This window comes from Apteryx mantelli, chromosome 11 (assembly GCF_036417845.1).
Source record: "Apteryx mantelli isolate bAptMan1 chromosome 11, bAptMan1.hap1, whole genome shotgun sequence".
Classification (NCBI taxonomy): domain Eukaryota; kingdom Metazoa; phylum Chordata; class Aves; order Apterygiformes; family Apterygidae; genus Apteryx; species Apteryx mantelli.
Window position 1 is genome coordinate 14,325,407 of NC_089988.1, and position 19,991 is coordinate 14,345,397.

The 19,991-nt window shown below is 51.6% G+C and overlaps 1 protein-coding gene across 1 annotated transcript; it reads right to left on the reverse strand.

The window, feature by feature from the left end:
• Positions 1–7,752: 7,752 nt before the first annotated feature.
• Positions 7,753–8,676, reverse strand: LOC136992985 (olfactory receptor 14J1-like; the record flags this gene model as incomplete). Its single annotated transcript, XM_067303003.1, has 1 exon — positions 7,753–8,676. A coding segment is annotated over exon 1 (924 nt), but the record flags the coding sequence as incomplete, so codon positions are not given.
• Between the last annotated feature and the right edge of the window lie 11,315 nt (positions 8,677–19,991).

Below are 19,991 nucleotides of genomic sequence, written 5' to 3' on the forward strand. Positions count from 1 at the left end.
GCATGAAGAAGAGTTGCTACTGCTTCAGGAACGGTAAAGAATAAAAGGAAAATGTTGGCTCCTTGCTGAAGGGGGCAGAGAATGTAGTAATAGCAGATGTAGGTAGGTCTGAGGAGCTCAGGGCCTTCTTGGCTTCTGTCTTCTCCAGCAAGGTCTCCCGGGCTGTTGTGCCTAGAGTCAGGGCTCCAGAGGAGAAAAGCAACCAACAGTGCATGAGGCTTGAGTGAGGGATGACTTGCAAGAACTCCACCCCTACAAGTCAGTGGGCTTGAAAAGACTGCACCCAAGGACACTGAGAGAGCTGGCCGCTGTCATAGCAAGGCCGCCCTCTGTCATCTTTGAAAGGTCATGGAGATGGGGTGAGGTCCCAATAACTGCAGAAAGGCAAACGTTACATTCACTCTCAAGAAAGGCCCAGAGGGCAACCCAGGGAACGACAGGCCATTCAGCCTCAACTGACTGAGGAGTGTGTCATGGAGTGAGTCCACTCATTTCTCTGGGCACATGAGGGAGAAGAAGGGGATAGGGAAGAGGCAGCATGGATGTTCCCAGGGTAAATTGTGCCTCACCAGCCTGATCGCCTTCTAGGATTCCATAGCTCTATTTGTGGTTGGAGAGCAGAAAATGTCTTTCAGCTTGATTTGAGCAAGGGGTTTGACACTGTCTCCCACAATATCCTTGTGGAATACAATTTAGAGATTTGCCACCTAGATGGGTGGACAACCAGATGACTTGATTAGTGACATGGAAGAGGCAATACTCACTACGTTTGTTGAGGACAAAGAAACTGCAGGGGACCCCAGCCATATGCTTGAGGGCTGCTATTCAGAGGGCCCTAGACAGGCAGGAGGAATGGGCTGTCAATACATGGAGTCCAGGGCATGAGCCACCTCCTCTGCATCCAGACCTATTGCATGCACGTTAGAACATTTCAGTCTAGAAGAGTAGACAAACAGATGGGTAAAAAGCTGCTTGGATGACCAGAAGCTCAGAGGCTCAGAGGGCAGTGGTGAATGGGTAGTACTCTTCCTGGAAGCCAGGGAGAAGTGGAGCACCACAGGGTCTCTCCAGGAACTTATCCTATTTATCATCTGTATCAGTGACATGGAAGAGGCAACACTCAGCAAGCCTGTAGATGAGGGCTGCCATTGAGAGGGAGCTAGACAGGCAGGAGGAATGGGCTGTCAGGAACATCATGGAATTCAACAAGGATAAATGACATGTCTTGCACCTGCGATAAACCAACACCCCACAGTGTTACAGGCTGGGGCCAGAGGGCCTAGGGAGCAGCTCTGTGGAAAAGGACGTGAGGGTGCTGGGGGACAGGAGGCAAAACATGAGCCAGCAGCGTTCCCTGGCAGCAAAGAAGGCCAGAAGCATCGTGGGCTGTATGAGCAGGAGCACAGGCAGGAGGTCCAGGGAAATGGTGATCGCCTTCTAGTCAGTATTCATTAGACACCATCTAGAACCCTGCATCGAGGTTTGGGTTCCCAGAACAAGAAAGAGGTTGATAACTGGGAGTGAGTCTGGCCCAGGACCCTCACAACAGTTGGGGAGCTGGAGCACTTGCTTTGTGAGGAAGCATTGGAACTTGTTGCCCAGACAGCGCTGTACAGTCTCCTCCTTTGGAGGTTTCCAAGACCAGGCTGGATGAAGCCCAGAGCAACCTGCTCTGACCCCAGAGCTGACCCCGCTGTGAGCAAGCAGATTGGGCTAAACACCCACTGAGGTCCCTTCCACTCTGAAGGAGTCCATGATTCTTCCCACTCTCCATCTTTGCTTGTGGATGTCAGGGAAAGCACGCAGGTGCCTTGTGACAGTGGAAGCAGGCCAGCCTTCTTGTCCTCCTCCAGTCAGAATTATTCAGATGCAGGGCTTCTTGCCAGGAATCCTCAAGACAGCCCTGATCGATCCTTTGCTGCATTTTCATTTCCCTTTTCTTCCACCCCTCCTAAGTCTGTCTCCTTTACCATTCTGATCCCATCCCTTACAGCACACCCCACCCCTGCTCACTCTTAACTCATTGGCACTGGATGGTTTTTTTGTTTGTTTGTTTGGGGGTTTTTTTGTTTTATTTTGACAAAGAGGAGCTTCATTCAAGAAGGAACTTGAGAAATTCGGGTGATTTGGACAACAAATACCTCATGAAGATTTACAAGAGAAGGCTCAAGCCCTGTGTCTAGGTGGGAATAACCCCATCCATGAGGAGAGGTTGAGGGACCTGGGTTTCTTTAGCCTGCTGAAGTGGAGACGAAGGGCAGTAGAGTAGGAGTCGGTGACTGCTTGAAGGGTGGTTTCAGAGATGATAGAGCTTTTCTTAGTATGGGGAAACAGCATGCGAAGGGGAAAGAGCCACAATCTTGAGAGGTTCAGAATGGACTTCAGGTCCAAAGAAGGTCACTTGTAGGGCAGTGCTGAGGTGCAACAGGTCACCCAGAGGGAGTCTGTGATCAGCCCCTGCCTTTGTGTTTCAAGGAAAAGCAAGTGAGGACAGGAAGACATCAGGAGAGGCAGGGAGATCCCAGGGTGAGAGCAAGGTGGGGAAGCAGCTTGGGTGTGTACAGTCTGCAGGGAAAGAGGCACAGGTGTGGGAGAGCATAGGACAGCCTGTGGTGGAGACGGCCGAGGGCACTGCCAAGGCTGAAAGCTACCAACACAGCTAGGTCTTTGTCCTCCTCACTATGGCTGGTGTCTCTGCCACTGAGGCCCATGAGGAGACACTGTTTCCTTAAAGCACTGTGGCCTTGCTGCCTCCTTGTCCCTTGGGAGCCCAGGAGGTGCCATATCATGGTCCTGAATTGGCACTGTGCATCCCCACCTGCACACTGACCCCAGGAAGAGCCCTGAGCAATGCGTGATGGAAAGCATCACCCTACCCAGGGGCTGGCTGTCAGTGCCTGGTCACTCTGCTTGATAACACACATCAAGGTTGACTTGGCATCACAGCCACCCTCACATTGCCTTTGCCTGCCTGCAATCAGGGCCTCCAATTTTTGTCTCTAATCAGCCCCTGGGGAGCCTTTCTTGGTAAGGGCCCTCAGTGGGACCCATTAACACTCCAAGAAACTTGGGATTTGCTTCTGACTTTAACTTCTTGAGAGGTTGCTTCAGCCTCCTCTCACTATCTGAGGTTCATGGGCTCAGCACCAAATACACCCAAGGGGTCATTAAAATACAAAAACCCCTAAGGAGCCATGCCTCTTTCCATACTTCACTTCGTCAATTCTTGTGTCGCTAATTGGAAAGTTTGCAGGAGCGTATTGAGATTAGGCAGATTTCAATGAGCACCTGAAAAAGAATGATGTCTGCTTCTTAAGCCTTCTTCGTTCTTCAGTTCTTGGAATAAGTCACACCCACATTCTCCAGTTCATACTGAGCCACAGTGTCTCCTAATGAAGTCAGGGCATGTAGGAAAAGCAGTATTTTTGATAGGAGACATGTATGGACACCCTTCCTCCCCATCTCCCCAGCCCTGCCATTTCCCTCATCAGCTACTGGGGACTTCAGAGCACTCTTTTGAAAAATCTAACCTTTTTTCTCTCAAGTCTGTAGCTGAATGGTACAGCTCATGTACAGTAATTCCCACCTGCTTTCCTTAGAGAACTAGCTGCAAGCAGATACAGAAAGGTTTGTCTTAAGAGCAAACAAACAAATTATAATTTGGAACAGTTTAATAAAAGATAAAAGACAATCGCCAACTGTATGGTAAGTCCAAGCTGCCTCCAGTGAGGTCTACTGCCCACAAGGCATAACCTGCCTTGAAATGTTTTCCACAGATAGATAGGAAAGGATAGACAAGAAACACAACAAAGGAGGTGGCTAAAGAGACAACAAGGAGACTGCTGAAAGACGAGGCAAGCTTCAGACTCCCAGCAGCTCAGAGCAGCAACTGGAGAGCTGAGAGGTACCTGAAAGGATAAAGATTAAGGGGAGGAGGAAGACTGGAAAACTATGGGAAGTGCCTATGCCCAGAGAGTCTGATGCAAAGATGCCTTTAGAAATGACCAGTTTAATCAGGACATGTCGAAATATGTGAGAGAGCACTGAGATTTTATCCACAGCCTAATAGACAGAGCAGTGGAAACACAAGGTCAAGGGCAGATCAATATTACTCCTCCCCAGATTAATACCCCTCCTGAGGATTTCAACTATTTCATCATGTTCATTGAAGTAGACGAAAATAATCACCAGTGGGCCCTCTCTAAGCACTGAAGGAAGACTGATTCCAGCATTACAGATTGTCGCATCAGGGGATGGTTATCTGCAAGAGGTGGAAATGTCCGGCTCTGGAAGCCCCAATTCCCATCTCTTAACTAGGCAGGACACACAGAATGGGGCAAGAAGGAAGCTCATTGAGAACAAGGAGGAGGCTGATCTCACCCCAGGCCAGACTCCGTCAGTGCAGATGTCTCTGTCAAATCCAGGTCTCTGGAGTTGCCTTTCTCCTCTATGGAGGGAACTAAGTTGTCTCAAAGGAGTTGTTTTGAGATACATTACCTAAGGACAAGCTAAGGTCCTGCAGGAGTCGCCTCCAAAATTTCCAGCACCACATGGCAACACAGCTACCCCGAGGTATCTCAGGCAGCAATAGCCTCTCTCTGTGGTCAAATGAATCAAGCCCCAAAAGTAGATCCTAGTCCTAAGTTGAGATCTTCTCAAAAAATAACTCACTGCAACAATTGACAAGAAATCCTTGTTTCCGAAACTTCACACAGTTTTTAACATTATCATTTATTTTTTTCTTTCTTATTAATTGGCAGGACCATGTTCATGCAATACAGGAATTAGCCTGTCTATGTGAATGTATTTATATATATATATATATATATATGCATATATATATATATATACATATATATACACACAGACACATTATTCATCAAAATGCATTTGCTACCAAAGCTCGGAATGGAGAAACCTTGTTCTCAGGAACTGCTTTATTTAAACTGTCATGTTTCAGCTCTCTTCTTCTGCCTCTCTCTCCTTTCTTCTTCCTCTAAATATTCTTTCTTTACAGAGCCCTCCAGGGAAAGATTCACTGAATCACAGCACTTGCGGTGGACGAGACCTCTGGACGTCACCTAGTCCCAGCTGTCCTGGTCAATGCGGACGGAACTAGATGAGGTTGCCCAGGGCCTCCCCCCATTTATGCATTGGCCACAAGGGTGCTGAGAGTGCACTCCATCCATTCTGCAGACCATTCATAAAGGTGTTAAACAGTCCTGCCCCACATGCTGATCACTGAGGGATGCCGCTAGTAACCGGCTGCCACTTGGAACTTGCCCCACTGATGACAGCGTTTCAGCCTGATGGTCCAGCCAATCTTCCACCTGCCTTATGATCCATTGATCCAGGGCAGAGCTCAACAATTTGCCTCTAAGGAGACTCTGGGGGACTGTGCAAAAGGCCTTTCTAAAGTGAAGGTTCACAAAATCCCCTGCTTTCCTCTTGTGCACACAGGCATTCATCTTAAGGTAGAAGGCAATCAGGTTGGTCAGGCATGCTCTCCATTTCCCCTTGGTCAATGCATGCTGCCTCTTCCAGGCCTTCTCCTTCCTATGCTTGGAGATGGTTTCCAGGAGGATTTGCTCCATCACCTTCCCAGGGACTGAGATGAAGATGACGTTCCCCAGACCCTCCCTCTTGCCCTCCTGCAAAATGGGTGTGATGTCTGCCTTTTCCCAGTCATCAGGAACCTCCCTGATTACCCTGACATTTCACAGAGAATTGGGAGCAGCATTGCAGTGACTCCAGCCACCTCTCTCTGCACCCTGGGGTGCTTCCTGTCTGGTCCCATGGATTTCTGTGTGCCCACTGGGCAAAAGTCCTCCCCAGATGCATCTTCCTCTACCATGGGTGAGGGTTTGCTAAAAAGGATGCTGCCAAAGGACTCGGGGGCCAGGGAGGCCTGGCAGTAGACAAGACCAGGAAAAGACAAGGGAAAAGAGGCAATGACCTTCTCAGCCTTTCCCCTGTCTTTGCCACTATGTCCCCTGCCCCACTAGCAGGGAGAACACATTTTCCCTGGCTGCCTGCCTTGTGTTGCCAACATCCTTGCAGAAGGCCTTCAGGTTACCCTCCCCATCCCTTCCTAGATCCAGCTTCAGCCCAGCTCCAGCTGAGCTTTGGCTTGCCTAACTCCATCCCAAACGAGATGAAATCCTCTCTGCTGCAGTCCTGGGTGGTGACTCTGTTATTCCTCTTACCTCTCCACCATCTCACAGTCACTGCTGTGACAGACAACCTACACGTTCACATGCCCATCCAGCCTGAACTTCTGGCAAGAAACCAAGGGGAGGATGGCACCATCTACTTAGAGGCACAAACTACAGAGGTAGAGAAATCACACCACAGAAAAGCCTGCATTTCTCCCCTCACCACTGAGGGGATCCAGGCAATGGCCTTTGAGGCGGTTAAAGGTGGATGCCAAGAATTTCAGGAGTAATGTAGCTATGCCTGAGGCAGTGCCTGCCAGGCTGCCCTTACAGTCAACAGGGAGGAGGAGGTGTTCACCTGCCTTCTTTTAGATGCTCCAGAAAGCACAAATTGCTCCTGTCCAGAGACATTTGCTCTGTGCTTGAAATGGGACCTGAGATCATAGGCGTTCAGGATAATTCAGGTTGAATGGAAAACAGGAGGCCTATAGTGCAACATGCTGCTCAAAGCAGGGTCAGATAGAGGGTCAGAAACCAAGGTCCCCCTGCCAAAGGACTTCTGGGGGTGATAGAGCAGGAGAAGGCAGTAGAGGGTTGACGGGGTGATCCCATGGACAAAAGGGTTTTTCCCCTTCTCCCGAGAATGAAATCCTCAGCTCTTCAGAGAGAACAAGCTGGGAAATGAACTTCACCACTAACATGGAGGTGGAGAAGCTCCTGATCCCCTGACATAGAGAGGCTGGTCCAAAGACCACCACCCCAATGGCACCAGGCCCGCAGGTATGCCTGCCTTCTTACTGGGGCACCCTTCAGCCCCAGGCAGGAGGTATTTGGGGAAGAGAGTGGGGTTTGCAGCCTGCAGCCCTGGCCACCCAGCAGCTGTGGTGGGACCCTGGGGGATGGCCGGTGCTGGAAATTACTGATACAAGGGTCTGGGTCTGGGAGGAGTTTCCTGGGGCAGTTTCTCCTCTGTTCATGCAGCAACAAGCTGCGCTGCATCTTTGCACTGAGGCACCCTGCTTGAGGGCCCCCATGGGAGGAGAACGGTCTACAGGCCCAGCAGATGGCCCCAGGACCTTCTCTGCATGCTCCCTGCCAGCCCTGCAGAGGACCCAGCACAGGACTCATCCTCCCAGGGCTCACAGCTGGACATCCAGTCCTCCAGCAGAGCATGGAGCCTAGTCTCAGGGTGACTTATGGGGTAAGGACCAGCATGCGGCGTGGTTGAGATTGTCTGAAGGAAATGTGCTGGGGACACGGCATAAGGGACAGCAGCTTTGGAGGAAGAGCAAGCCTTCAGGCACTGCACCTGGAAGAAACTACTTTATTAAACAGATACTGTGAGGGAGTCAGCTCTGACCCAGTGTTGGACACAACTTTATATGGGCACCAGATGAGATAGAGCAGTCTCAGTGAAGGTGGAATGAATCCAACCTTTGGTGCAGGAACATGGTGACAAATAATAATAACAACAGTAATAGTAGTAATAGTGCAAACACAGTGAACAAACAAAGCTCAGTCCTGGTACGGGACACAGGGGGAGTCATTTGTGGAGAGCAATGGCAATGTTACCACTGCTGGAAAATGTCCATGAAATCACTTTCGTCAGGGCATCTTTCAGCTCCTTGTTCCTCATGCTATAGATGAGAGGGTTCAGAGTTGGAGGCACAACTGCGTACAGAACAGTTACCACCAGATCCATAGCTGGGGAGGAGATGGAGGGGGGCTTCAGGTAGGCAAAGATGATAGTGCTGACAAACAGGGAGACCACTGCCAGGTGAGGGATGCACGTGGAAAAGGCTTTGTTTCGGCCCTGCTCAGAGGGGATCCTCAGCACAGCAGTGAAGATCTGCATGTAGGACAGCACAATGAAAATGAAACACCCAAATATTACAGAAGCACTAAATGCAATAACCCCAACTTCCCTGAGGTAGGAGTCTGAGCAGGAGAGCTTGAGGATCTGGGGAATCTCACAGAAGAATTGCTCCACGATATTGCCTTGGCAGAGTGGTATTGAAAAGGTGTTAGCAGTGTGCAGGAGAGCATTGACAAAACTACTGCCCCAGGCAGCTGCTGCCATTTTGACACAAGCTCTGCTGCCCATGAGGGTCTCGTAGTGCAGGGGTTTACAAATGGCAATGTAGCGATCATAGGCCATGACTGTGAGGAGATAATACTCTGATGCAAATAAAAAAAAGAAGAAAAAGACCTGGGCAGCACATCCTGAGTAGGAAATGGCCCTGGTGTCCCACAGGGAATTGGCCATGGATTTGGGGACAGTGACAGAGATGGAGCCAAGGTCCAGAACAGAGAGGATGAGGAGGAAGAAGTACATGGGGGTGTGGAGGCGGTGGTCGCAGGTTACAGCTGTGATGAGGAGGCCATTGCCCAGGAGGGCAGCCAGGCAGATGCCCAGGAAGAGCGAGAAGTGCAAGAGCTGCAGCTCCCGCTTGTCTGCAAATGCCAGGAGGAGGAACTCATTGAGGGAGCTGCTGTTGGACTTTTTGCTGTCTCTGGGCATGGGGGACAAATCGGTATTTCTTCCACCAAGATTAATACCCTTCCTGAAGATTTCTACTCTTTCATTATAGGAAAACACTGACATTAAAATGAACCAATCATTTGAGCTGAGGAAAGTGTGCTCCTGTTTTTGAAATGTTGAAAACAGTTCTTCACCTTTCCAGGCAGAGCTCAGGGGTCCAACCACAAGCACCCAGTGGCACTTGGAGAGGCCCCTGTGTCTCTGAGGGACCTGCCTGGGCCTGGCAGCTCTCGCAGGGGACCTGCGGGAGACTGGAGCCCCTCGAGCTGCAGAAGGAGGCTGAGCAGAGGGGATCTGGGTGCCTGCAATGACACCACCCTTCTGTGACGCTGTGACTGACTCCCACCCCAGCTCTGAAAATCACTTTTCTTTTCAGACAAAACAATAATGCAAAATTGCCCCAAAATACTAGTATGCTAAAGCAGAGCAAATCCAGAAAGACATTAAGAATACAAAAATATTAAAAACTGGAAAGTGTAAAACATTTCTTTGCTTTAAATCTTTTTCTTAATTTCCTTCTTGTTTCATTTTTAATGCCATTTTCTAAGCACTTCTGTTATAATCAGGCCTACACCATTAAACAAGATATTTTTGTGTCTCACACAAAGCCCTAAGAGCTCAGAAAACCACCTGCTGCCCATGGCTGTCCATGCCACTCCTCACTCTTTGCACAGAGCACGTCGCGCTCTGAGGTGTTGGGCTCTCTCGACTGATGAGGAAAGCAGAGTGACCAGCTTCAAGGAAATGCTCTTCTTCTGGATGGCCAAATTTGCAGAAATCTCAACACATCTGTGTTCCCGTGATGTTTTAAAGGAGTCTGTAAAACATCTCCCCACGCCCCCTTTTCATTGTGCATGCAGGCATTCATCTTATGGCAGAAGGCAATCAGGTTGGTCAGGCATGCTTTCCATTTCCCCTTGGTCAACACATGATGTCTCTTCCAGGCCTTGCCCTTCATATGCTTGGAGATGGTTTCCAGGAGGATTTGCTCCATCACCTTCCCAGGGATTGAGATGAAGATGACCAGCCTGACGTTCCCCAGATCCTCCCTATTGCCTTTCTGGAAAACAACTGTGATGTCTGCCTTTTCCCAGTCATCAGGAACCTCCCTGAGTACCATGACATTTCATAGATGATTGGGAGCAGCGTTGCAATGACTCCAGCCACCTCTCCCTGCACCCTGGGGTGCTTCCCGTCTGGTCCCGTCTGGTGGGACTTGTGTGTGCCCACTGGGCAAAAGTCCTCCCCAGCCACATTTTCCACTACCATGGGTGAGGCTTTGCTAACACAGATGCTGCCAAAGGACTCGGGGGCCAGGGAGGTCTGGCAGTAGACAAGACCAGGAAAAGACCAGGGAAAAGAGGCAATGAGCTCCTCAGCCTTTCCCCTCTCTTTGTCACTACGTGCCCTGCCCCACTGAGCAGGGAGAGCACATTTTCCTTGTGTCGCTGCCTTGTGTTGCCAACATCCTTGCAGAAGGCCTTCAGGTTACCCTCCCCATCCCTTCCTAGATCCAGCTCCAGCTCCAGCTCCAACTCCAGCACCAGCTGAGCTTTGGCTTGCCTAACTCCATCCCAAATGAGATGAAATCTTCTCTGCTGCAGTCCAGGGTGACTCTGTTATTCCTCTTACCTCTCCACCATCTCAGGAATGAGGAGGGAGGAGGGAGGAGGAGGTGTTCACCTGCCTTCTTTTAGATGGTCACATAAAGCACAAAGGATTCCTGTCCCAGAGACATTTGCTCTGTGCTTGAAATGGGGCCTGAGTTCATTGGCTTTCAGGATAATTCAGGCTGAAGGGACCACAGGAGGCCTGTAGTGCAACATGCTGCTCAAAGCAGGGTCAGATAGAGGGTCAGAAATCAAAAAATGCCTCTGGCAAAGGACTTCAGGGGTGACAGAGAAGGAGAAGACAGTAGAGGGCTGACGGGGTGATCCCATGGACAAAAGGTTTTCCTTTTTCCCCTTCTCCCGAGAATGAAATGTTCAGCTCTCCAGAGGGAAAAAGCTGGGACATGAACTTCACCACTAGCATGCAGGTGGAGCGTCCCTTACAGTCAGAGGTTGGTGCAAAGGCCACCACCCCAATGGCACCAGACTCCCTGGCATGCCTGCTTTGGTTCTGGGCACCCTGCAGCCCCAGGCAGGAGGTCTGAGGGGAACAGAGTGGGGTGTGCAGCCTGCAGCCCTGGCCACCCAGCAGGTGTGGTGGGACCCTGCTCCTCTAGATGAGACTGGGCTCTCCTGCATTTCCCCAGTATGGAGCTGCATCCCTTCCAGCTGGGAATAAAGCCCAGCAGGGAGGGCCAACAAGGGAAACATGATCTCTGTTCTGGGGTATGAAGGGAGAGGGGAGGGCAGAGGGGGATCTGCTCGTGCCCTGGGCAGTGATTGCCTCCCTGCAGCCAGGACAGCCCTGCTGATGCCCTGTAACCTGTGAGTCCAGGAGGTGGGACTGCAATCTGCTCTGAATCTGAAGATTTCTCAGCTCTTCAGAGCCAGGATGCAAAGCACCGGTCTGGGGACACCTCAGCAGTCGAAGGGCCTGAATGCCTGGTGTGTTCCTGAGAACTTCTCTGTAGTATCCCCGCACTGTTTTGACTCCTGCTGCCCATGGAGCAGAGACTGCTTTTGAGGATGAACTCGCTCACTGTGTGACTCTGAGGACAGGCTTGACCAGGCAGTACAAGTGCCAGCAAGGCCTCAACCCCACAACAGTGTCCTCTGCCCCTCACTCTGCTTTCCAGCCCCTTCCTCCTAGAGGATTTTTGTTGGGAGGGACCAGCAGAGATCTCCAGGAGCATGATCTGCTCTGAGCCGGGCTAACTTGACAGTTAGATGAAGTTGGTAGGTGCTTTCTCCAGGAGAGTTTTTTTAAGATCTCCTGTCCCCTGCCGCAGTGCTACTCAATACCATGGGTATTTATTTTTTCCTTAATCTCGTGAGGAATTTCCCTTACTGCATCTTCTCCTTGCTTTCTCTTGTCATTTCCTCCCCTTGGCCCCCACCCAGACCATCCCATCTATTTTGACTGAGGACAATCCCAGCCTCACCTCCAAGCACAGCCTTACTGGGATCTCCTGGGACCACGCAGGCAGTCTGTGGTGGCCAGCTGCAAGCAGAGCTAAGCACTGCAGGTCCCTATGTAGTCTCAGATGAGAATGTATAGAAACATAACATGACCGAGGGCAGAGCCTGTGGGCCAATGCCAGGGAAGAGTCAAGGGAAGCTGGCATGAGAAGACCTCCAGCAGCTCCTCTCCACACCTGCACAGGGAGTGGTGCACCCAGCAGTGCTCCTGAGAGAGGACGGTGACACAGGACAGGGGGCACTGTGAGCTGCAGTGCTGAGCACTGACCATCTGTGCTGGGTCTGGGAGTCCTGACAGGTGGTGCTGGTGGCTGTAGACCTTGAGAAACCCACAGTCCTGGTAGCAGCAGTGAGTCCCCTCCATGACCGTTGGGAGCTTCTGGAGTGTCGTGGCTCCCATCTGTGTCTCATGCCTCCACTGGCCCAGCCCTGCTGCCCTGCATGTGGCCCCACAGCCCCCCTGTGCAGGCATCACACAGGACAGGGTGTGTTCTGGGATGGGGAAACATCCCCCCAACATAGTCCCTATGATAGTCCTTGGTGCCCTGTCTCCCTCAGCTCTCCTGCCTGACAGCCTCCCACCAGTCCCCAGACCCTGCCCAGACCTGATCCTTTCCACCGGGATCAGCAGAAGGCCATGCTCTGGGGTCTGATGAGGTCTGAGCCCACAGAGAGGCCAGGCAGGGCAGCCATTGCCACCACACACATGCTGAGGCCAGCAGGCAGACGGAGCGGGTCACATTCAGAGATCACCCCTCTCCAGGACCAGAGGGAATGGCCAGTGCTGGAAATGACTGGTATGAGGGTCTGGGTGTGTGAGGAGATTCCTGGGGCAGTTTCTCCTCTCTGTTCATGCAGCAACAAGCTGGGCTGCATCTTTGCACTGAGGCACCCTGCTTGAGGGACCCCCATGGGAGGAGCATGGTCTACAGGCCCAGCAGATGGCCCCAGGACCTCCTCTGCATGCTCCCTGCCAGCCCTGCAGAGGACCCAGCAGAGGGCTCGTCCTCCCAGGGCTCACAGCTGGACATCCAGTCCTCCAGGTGTGCATGGAACCTTGTTTGTGGGTAACTTTTGGGGTTAGGACCAGCGTGGGGGGTGGGGGAGATTGTCTCAAGGAAATGTGCTGGGGACAGGGTGTGAGGGACAGCAGCTTTGGAGGAAGAGCCCAGCCTTCAGGCACTGCACCTGCAAGAACCAACTTTATTACAAAGATATTGTGAGGAAGTCAGCTCTGACCCAGTGTTGGACACAACTTTATATGGGCACCAGGTGGGACAGAACAGTCTCAGGAAAGGTGGAATGAATCCAAGCATTTGTGTAGCAACATAACAAGTACTACTAATAATAGTAATAACATAAATAATAAAAATAAAGTGAACAAACAAAGCTCAGTCCTGGTACGGGATTCAGGGGGAGTCATTTGTGGAGAGCAATGGCAATGTTACCACTGCTGAAAAAGGTCGAAGAAATCACTTTCCTCAGGGCATCTTTGAGCTCCTTGTTCCTCATGCTGTAGATGAGGGGGTTCAGTGTTGGAGGTACCACCAAGTACAGAACAGCCACCACCAGATCCATAGCTGGGGAGGAGATGGAGGGGGGCTTCAGGTACGCAAACACATCAGTGCTGATAAAGAGGGAGAACACAGCCAGGTGAGGGATGCACGTGGAAAAGGCTTTGTGCCGGCCCTGCTCAGAGGGCATCCTCAGCACGACTGTGAAGATCTGCACGTAGGACAGCACAATGAAAATGAAACAACCAAAGACTAAAAAGGCACTAACCACAAGAAGCCCAACTTCCCTGAGGTAGGCGTCTGAGCAGGAGAGCTTGAGGATCTGGGGAACTTCACAGAAGAACTGGTCCAATGTGTTGCCTTGGCAGAGTGGTATTGAAAATGTGTTAGCAGTGTGCATCACAGAACAGAGAAAACCACTAGCCCAGACAGCTGCTGCCATTTTGATGCAAGCTCTGTTGCTCATGAGGGTCCCATAGTGCAGGGGTCTGCAGATGGCAACGTAGCGGTCATAGGCCATGACAGTGAGAAGACAATACTCTCCTCCTAACAAGAGGGCAACCAGGAAGACTTGAGCAGCACATCCTGAGTAGGAAATGGCCCTGGTGTCCCACAGGGAATTGGCCATGGATTTGGGGACAGTCGTGGAGACAGTGCCAAGGTCGAGGAGGGAGAGGTTGAGGAGGAAGAAATACATGGGGGTGTGGAGGCGGTGGTCGCAGGCTACTGCTGTGATGATGAGGCTGTTGCCCAGGAGGGCAGCCAGGTAGATGCCCAGGAAGAGTGAGAAGTGCAAGAGCTGCAGCTCCCGTGTGTCTGCAAATGCCAGGAGGAGGAACTCGTTGATGGAGCTGCTGTTGGACATTTTGCTATGTCCAGGCATGGGGGACTGTCCCAAGAAGAAAAGATATTGAGAAGTTAGGAGAGATTTTTCAAGAAAAAAAAAAACAACTGTTGCAGTCCTCATCCAAGCACCCACATAGCTTCTCTCTTATTGGGAGGCCCTTTGCCCAGGTCCCTTGTCTGAGCTCTGCTTTACACTGGCTGAGTGTGCTGTGAGGAGCAGGGACCTCTGCCCATGGGCTCCAGAGCAGTCAGTACTTCTGTAAAGCAGTGAGCACAGGGAAACGTGTGACTAGCTCTGACATTCACACTTTCTGTCAGGTGAAATCCACTCATTGTGTAGAAGGGCTTTTCAGCGTCTTCACTATGAATTCTAAAGAATGAGGTCTGAGGAACAGAGTTTCAGGGATTATATAGGAATTTTATTTTCTTTGAGATGTCCTTGTCACCGCTGGGCAGCGTTCATCAAAGATAGAAATCCTCGGAATTTCTACTGAGTCCTGAGAGGAAAGCATTCCTTGTCATTTGGTGCAGAGTGAGGACAGCTAGTCTCTCTATTAGTCTCGTTCCCAGCTGCCCTGCGCTCGCAACCTTTTTGAGGCGTGGGATGATCACACTCATATGTTGCCCTAGAAAGAAACCAGCCCCTGCTGAGAGCACACGAGTCCAGTTTCAAAGTGCACAGCTCCAAACTTCTCACCCTTTTTCCGGGCACCTGACGGAGCTCTCCACACTCCCCTTCTAGCCAAGCGCACACAGGGCTCTTTGCAGATGCCCACATACAGCCTCCCACCACCATCTCCATACTCTCAGCATCTCTGCACCTTCCTCATGGGGCTCTCAGATATCAAGGAGGTGCTATGAGACAGCAGTGCCTTTCTAGAGGGCAGCATGCAGTCTGCCAGGACACCACAGGGAAATGGTCAAAGGACTGTTAGGGCTCTCCTTAAGGGAGAGTCAGCTCATTTCCCAGCCCCACGACTGCATTTTTTGGAGCTCCACAAGTCAGAAGGGGGTTGGGGCAATGTCATTCCCATGCAGACCCCTCTGCTGCACAACTTGCAGCACCCATGTCTGAACTGCAGCTGAAATCCCCTGCCCCAGAGAGCCCGAGAGCAAGAGGAGCAGCATGGACAGGAGGGGAAACAAGAAGCAGCCCCATGATCCGGGTGCCAAGGGAGGCAAGGACAGAGAGACAGATGGGCATTCAGGAAAGCCTTCACCTTACCCAGCTAGGCATGCTGCCTCACAGACAGTGGCATCGCAGGGCTGTCACTCAGTCCCTTTGTTGGGCACCTCTCCTCAGCTGGAGGTCTGGCTGCAGAGAGGGCAGCTCATGCCCTGGACCCCATGGCTGTCAGGGCAGAGGCTCTGCTGCGTGTGAGAGGAGACACAGGGAGCTTGCTCAGAGGAAGGTGCCTGCATCGGAGGGACTGACCACTGACCGTGACTTGCCCAAATCCATCCTCCCATGATGATTCTGTTGGCACTTCCCTCTCACTCCCTGCCCATCTCTGCTGCCTGGGGCTGTTCCTGATGCCTGCAGCTTTCTCTTTCCCAACATCTTTTCCCTGTCCGTACTCACAGACCCTGTCCCACCCTCTCTGTGCACAGTTCTGCCCTACAGAAACCTCCCGGATCAGGGCACTGTCCAGGGCACCTCTGTGCTCACGGGTCCTAAGGAGCAAGTCACATTAGCCCTGATAAGTCCATAAAGGTGCTGCTGGTGCTGCTGTAGGTGGAGGTGGGGTTGGAAGGGTTTGCTGAGCTTTCTCACAGCCCTACAGATCTCTGAGAGGGAAGGTTAGCGAGTCCCAGGTCCTTGCCAAACCAGAAAACTCTTTCCTTTTTTCTCCCTGCCAACATTAGGAAACTGAAAGCCCTGGAAGGAAAGCTCCTTCCCTTTCAAGTAGCCTTTCTTGCACCTTCCTCTGCAGTGCAGGGACACTGCTCTGAATCACAGCCCTGCGCAGACCTGTGTGCATATCCCAGCTTCACAGCACTGCACCATCCTTGGGAGAAAGTAGCAGCAAGCCCTGTCCCTCTGACAGCATGGCAGGGAATGCCTGCTCTGAAGCATCTCCCCCTCCTCTGCAAAGGAGAGCAATCCTTAAAAATCTTTCAGTCATGGGATAGAATAGGTGTAGAAGACCCTTCCAGGAACCTCAGTAGCATTGCCCTGCAGCCAGAGACTTACCGTGTTCAGGGCTGTGAAGATTTCTCCCACAAGGAGCTCTCCTCTCTCCTCCCACTCCACACTGCCTTGCAATTCTCCCTGCCTTGTCTCCTCTCATGTCAGCAGCAGCAGGCAGTGCCTGGAGCCCTGCTGCCCTTTGCAGAGGAGCTGCTCCTGCACACAGCTGTGTCTGGGCAGCACTGCCCCGTTGCCATGAGCTTCCTCCATCCCCAGAGACTGGCCTCACTCAAGTACAGAAGCCCAGCTGAGTTCATGAATTTCTCTGTCCCTCGTGCTCCCTCCTCCTGGGAAATGTTCACTGCAACAAGCTAAAATAATCACTGATGGTCCCTCTAGAAACAATGCAGAGAGACCAGTCACAACGATGTCACTTGTTTCATCAGAGCATAGTTTCATCAGAGGATGGTTGTCTATAACAGGTGGAAACATCCCACCCTGGAAATCCATATTCCCATGTCTTAACTAGGCAGGACACCTAGAAGCGGACAAGAAGGGAGGTCATTCACCCATGGTTCAGGTTTTGATTCTGATGAGTCAGTCTGGACATTGCATGTCCGTTTAGAAGTCCCTGCGATGCCGTGGGATGCAGATCCCTCCTGTGAACTCCACAAAAAACACACAGGAGGTGGGATTCCCCTTGCAAAAAAATGAAGTGGGCACAACAGAGGTGTCTGCATGGGAGCTCCTTGTCTAAGCTCCCATTGTAATCACTGGAGATGGAGGGTGGGAGTCAGTTGCTCCACACACAAACACCTGGTGACATTGGAAGAGACAGAGGTGGACCAAGGCATGTGCCAGAGTCTTCTTGCTCGGATGCAGCAACTATGACACCCCTATCCTTCTAGAGCATGAGTTGGGGGCCAGGTGGGGAATTCCCATGGCCATCTCAAATGACACTAGATGCCTCCTACTACTAGGGCTCCACTCACTCTAAGGTTGAGACATAGGAAGATCCCAATGTTCCAAACAGCTAATGCAATTCAGTGCAGACGCTTGATTTAATGACATAGAAATAGGCCTGCAGGGCCATGTCCGATGCCCGGCGTGTCCAGCACATCCACATGTCTCTAGTAGTTCCAGCATGGGACCTCCAGGAAGCCATGCCTTTTTGGAGTGCTTGCTGGGCAAGTGCCCCAGGGCATCTTGGGTTTCCTACCTGTGTCCAAACAAATGAATCCCACCACTGCCTTTAGGCACAGTCTGCACTGTCTACATCCAAGAATGCTGCACAGATGGGAGGCACATCACACCAACGGCTCCACTCTAGTCTCTGCACTCTCAAATCCTTCTAGCTCTCCTCCTCCTGAACCCCTTCTCACCCCCCAAGGATGATATGAACAGGGACTGGGCTAATGATGTCCTCAGGGTGGCTGGATCACAGAACCAGGCACCTCTTCAGTGGCACTTTGTCCTTCCTGGAGATTGGTTCACTTCTGTCACAGGCCCCAAGGTGCTGCAGAGTCAGCTCAAGCAGCAAACCCCTCTCCTGTCATTCCTGCATGGCCCAGCTCTGTTTCTGCCTGGCGTTGGGCACTGCAGGCTTTGCTCTCTCAGTGGGAACCTCCTTTCACCATTACATTGCCACCTGCTATCTATGCCAGCATGTCACCACTTGCAATCAAAGCCTTTGCATGGATACGGTCCTTGGTAACATGTTTCCCTGTGACAGATCTTCAGTCAGTGCCACAGCTGATGCTCTGCTGCCCAAATGTATGCAATTATATGCAGCCTGTGGTGCAGCCAGGAGCAAATGGAGATGCACAAGCTGTCAGAAGACTGCCACATGGCTGGAATAACTGAGGTGTGGTGGGATCACTCATATGACTGCAGTCCTTCAGTGGCAGGGTGCAAGTTCTTCAGGAGAGACCACCAGGGAAGATGAAGGGAAAAACCTGTGTGTGAAGGCGTAGCTTGGATGTATGGAGCTCTTCCATGGGATGGACAAAGGGAGGCCCTCTGAAAGGCAGAGGAGCTCAGGAAAGCCAACAGGTCATTAAACACCTTTCAAGCACAAGCATGCTCCATAACAAACACTTTGTAAAATTAGTAGAGACCTGTGGACCCCAGCATGGCTAAACAGGGATCTCCCATGTGAGCTCCAGGGCAATAACGCAGCATACGGAAAGGGGAAGAAGGCAAAGGCTGCAAAGGAGGAATTTAGAGATATTGTCCAGCAAAGTCGGGAAGGTGTTAAGGAAGCCATAGGTCTCCTGGGATAGTGACACTTGCAGGGGATGTGAAGGACAGGAAGAAGAGCTGCTACTGCTTCAGTAACAGTAAAAGAATACAACAGGAAATGTGATGGTACTGCTGACTGTGGCAGGGATTCTAGCAAAAGTGGATGTAGATAGTTCTGGGGAAGTCAAGTCCTCCCTGGCTTCAGTCTTCACCACCAAGGTCTTCTGAGCTGTTGTGCCTAGATTCAGGACTGCTGAGGGGAAAAGCAACCTGCAGTGTCTGTCTCTAGAACTCAACCCCTACAAGTCTATGGGATTGGATGGCTGGCATCCATGGACGTTGAGAGGGCTGGCTGCTGTGACAGCAAGGCTGCTCTCTATCTTCTTTGAAAGGTTGTGGACATCAGGGATGGGGGGAGTCCCAAAGACCAGAAGAAGGAATATGTTGTGGTCATCTTCAAAAAAGGGCCCCAAGGACACACCAGGGAGCTGCAGGCCATTCAGCCTCACATTGGTGAGGGGTGTGTAATGGAGCCAGTCCTCTCAGATCACAGTTGTGGGCACATGGGGGAGAAGAAGGTGCCTGGGAACAGTCAGCAAGGAGTTACCCAAGGTAAATCATTCCTGACCAACCTGATTGATTGCCTTCTGTGATAAAACACCAATACTTGTGGAGGAGAGGAGAGTGGTGGATGTCCAGTAGGCATCCAGGTGGGCAAAAAACTGCTTGGATGATCGAGATCAGAGGGTTTTCATGAATGGATCATGCTTTACCAGGAAGCCAGGTAAAGGTGGGGTATACAGGGGTCTATACTCCACATCCTGTCCTGTTTGAGAGGTTCATTAGTGACCTGCAGAATGGAAATCTGATCACTTCTGTAGATGACACATAGCTGGGTGGAACAGTCATAAGCTCAAGGGCTGCCATTCAGAGGGACCTCAGCAGGCAGTAAGAATGGGCTGTCAGGAATTTTGTGAAGGTCAACAAGGACAAATGCCAGGTCCTGCACCTGGGATAGAGCAACACCCTGCAGTGACAGGGGCTGGGGAGCACCCGGCTGGGCAGCAGCTCTGTGGAGAAGGACGTGGGAGTCTTTGTGGGCAGGGAGCTGAACGTCAGCCAGCAGCATTCCCTGGCAGCAAAGGAGGCCGCAGTGTCCTGGGCTGCCTAGCCAGGAGATCAAAGGAGGTGATTATCCCCCTCTACTCAGCATTGTTAGAGCCCATCTAGGTACTGCGTCCAGCTGGGGCTCCCTGTAGAAGAACGCTGTTTGTCACTTGGCGTGAGTTCAGTGGCAGGCCCCCAAGGTGGTTGGGAGCTGGAGCACTTGCCCGGTGAGGAGAGGCTGAGGGAATGGGCCTTGTTCAGCACAGAGAAGGGAAAGGCTTTGCGGGGCACTCACAGCAGCTTCCCAGCTCAAGGTTACCACCAATAAAGAACCAGGTTTTTGCAGTGACTCATGGCAGGAGAACG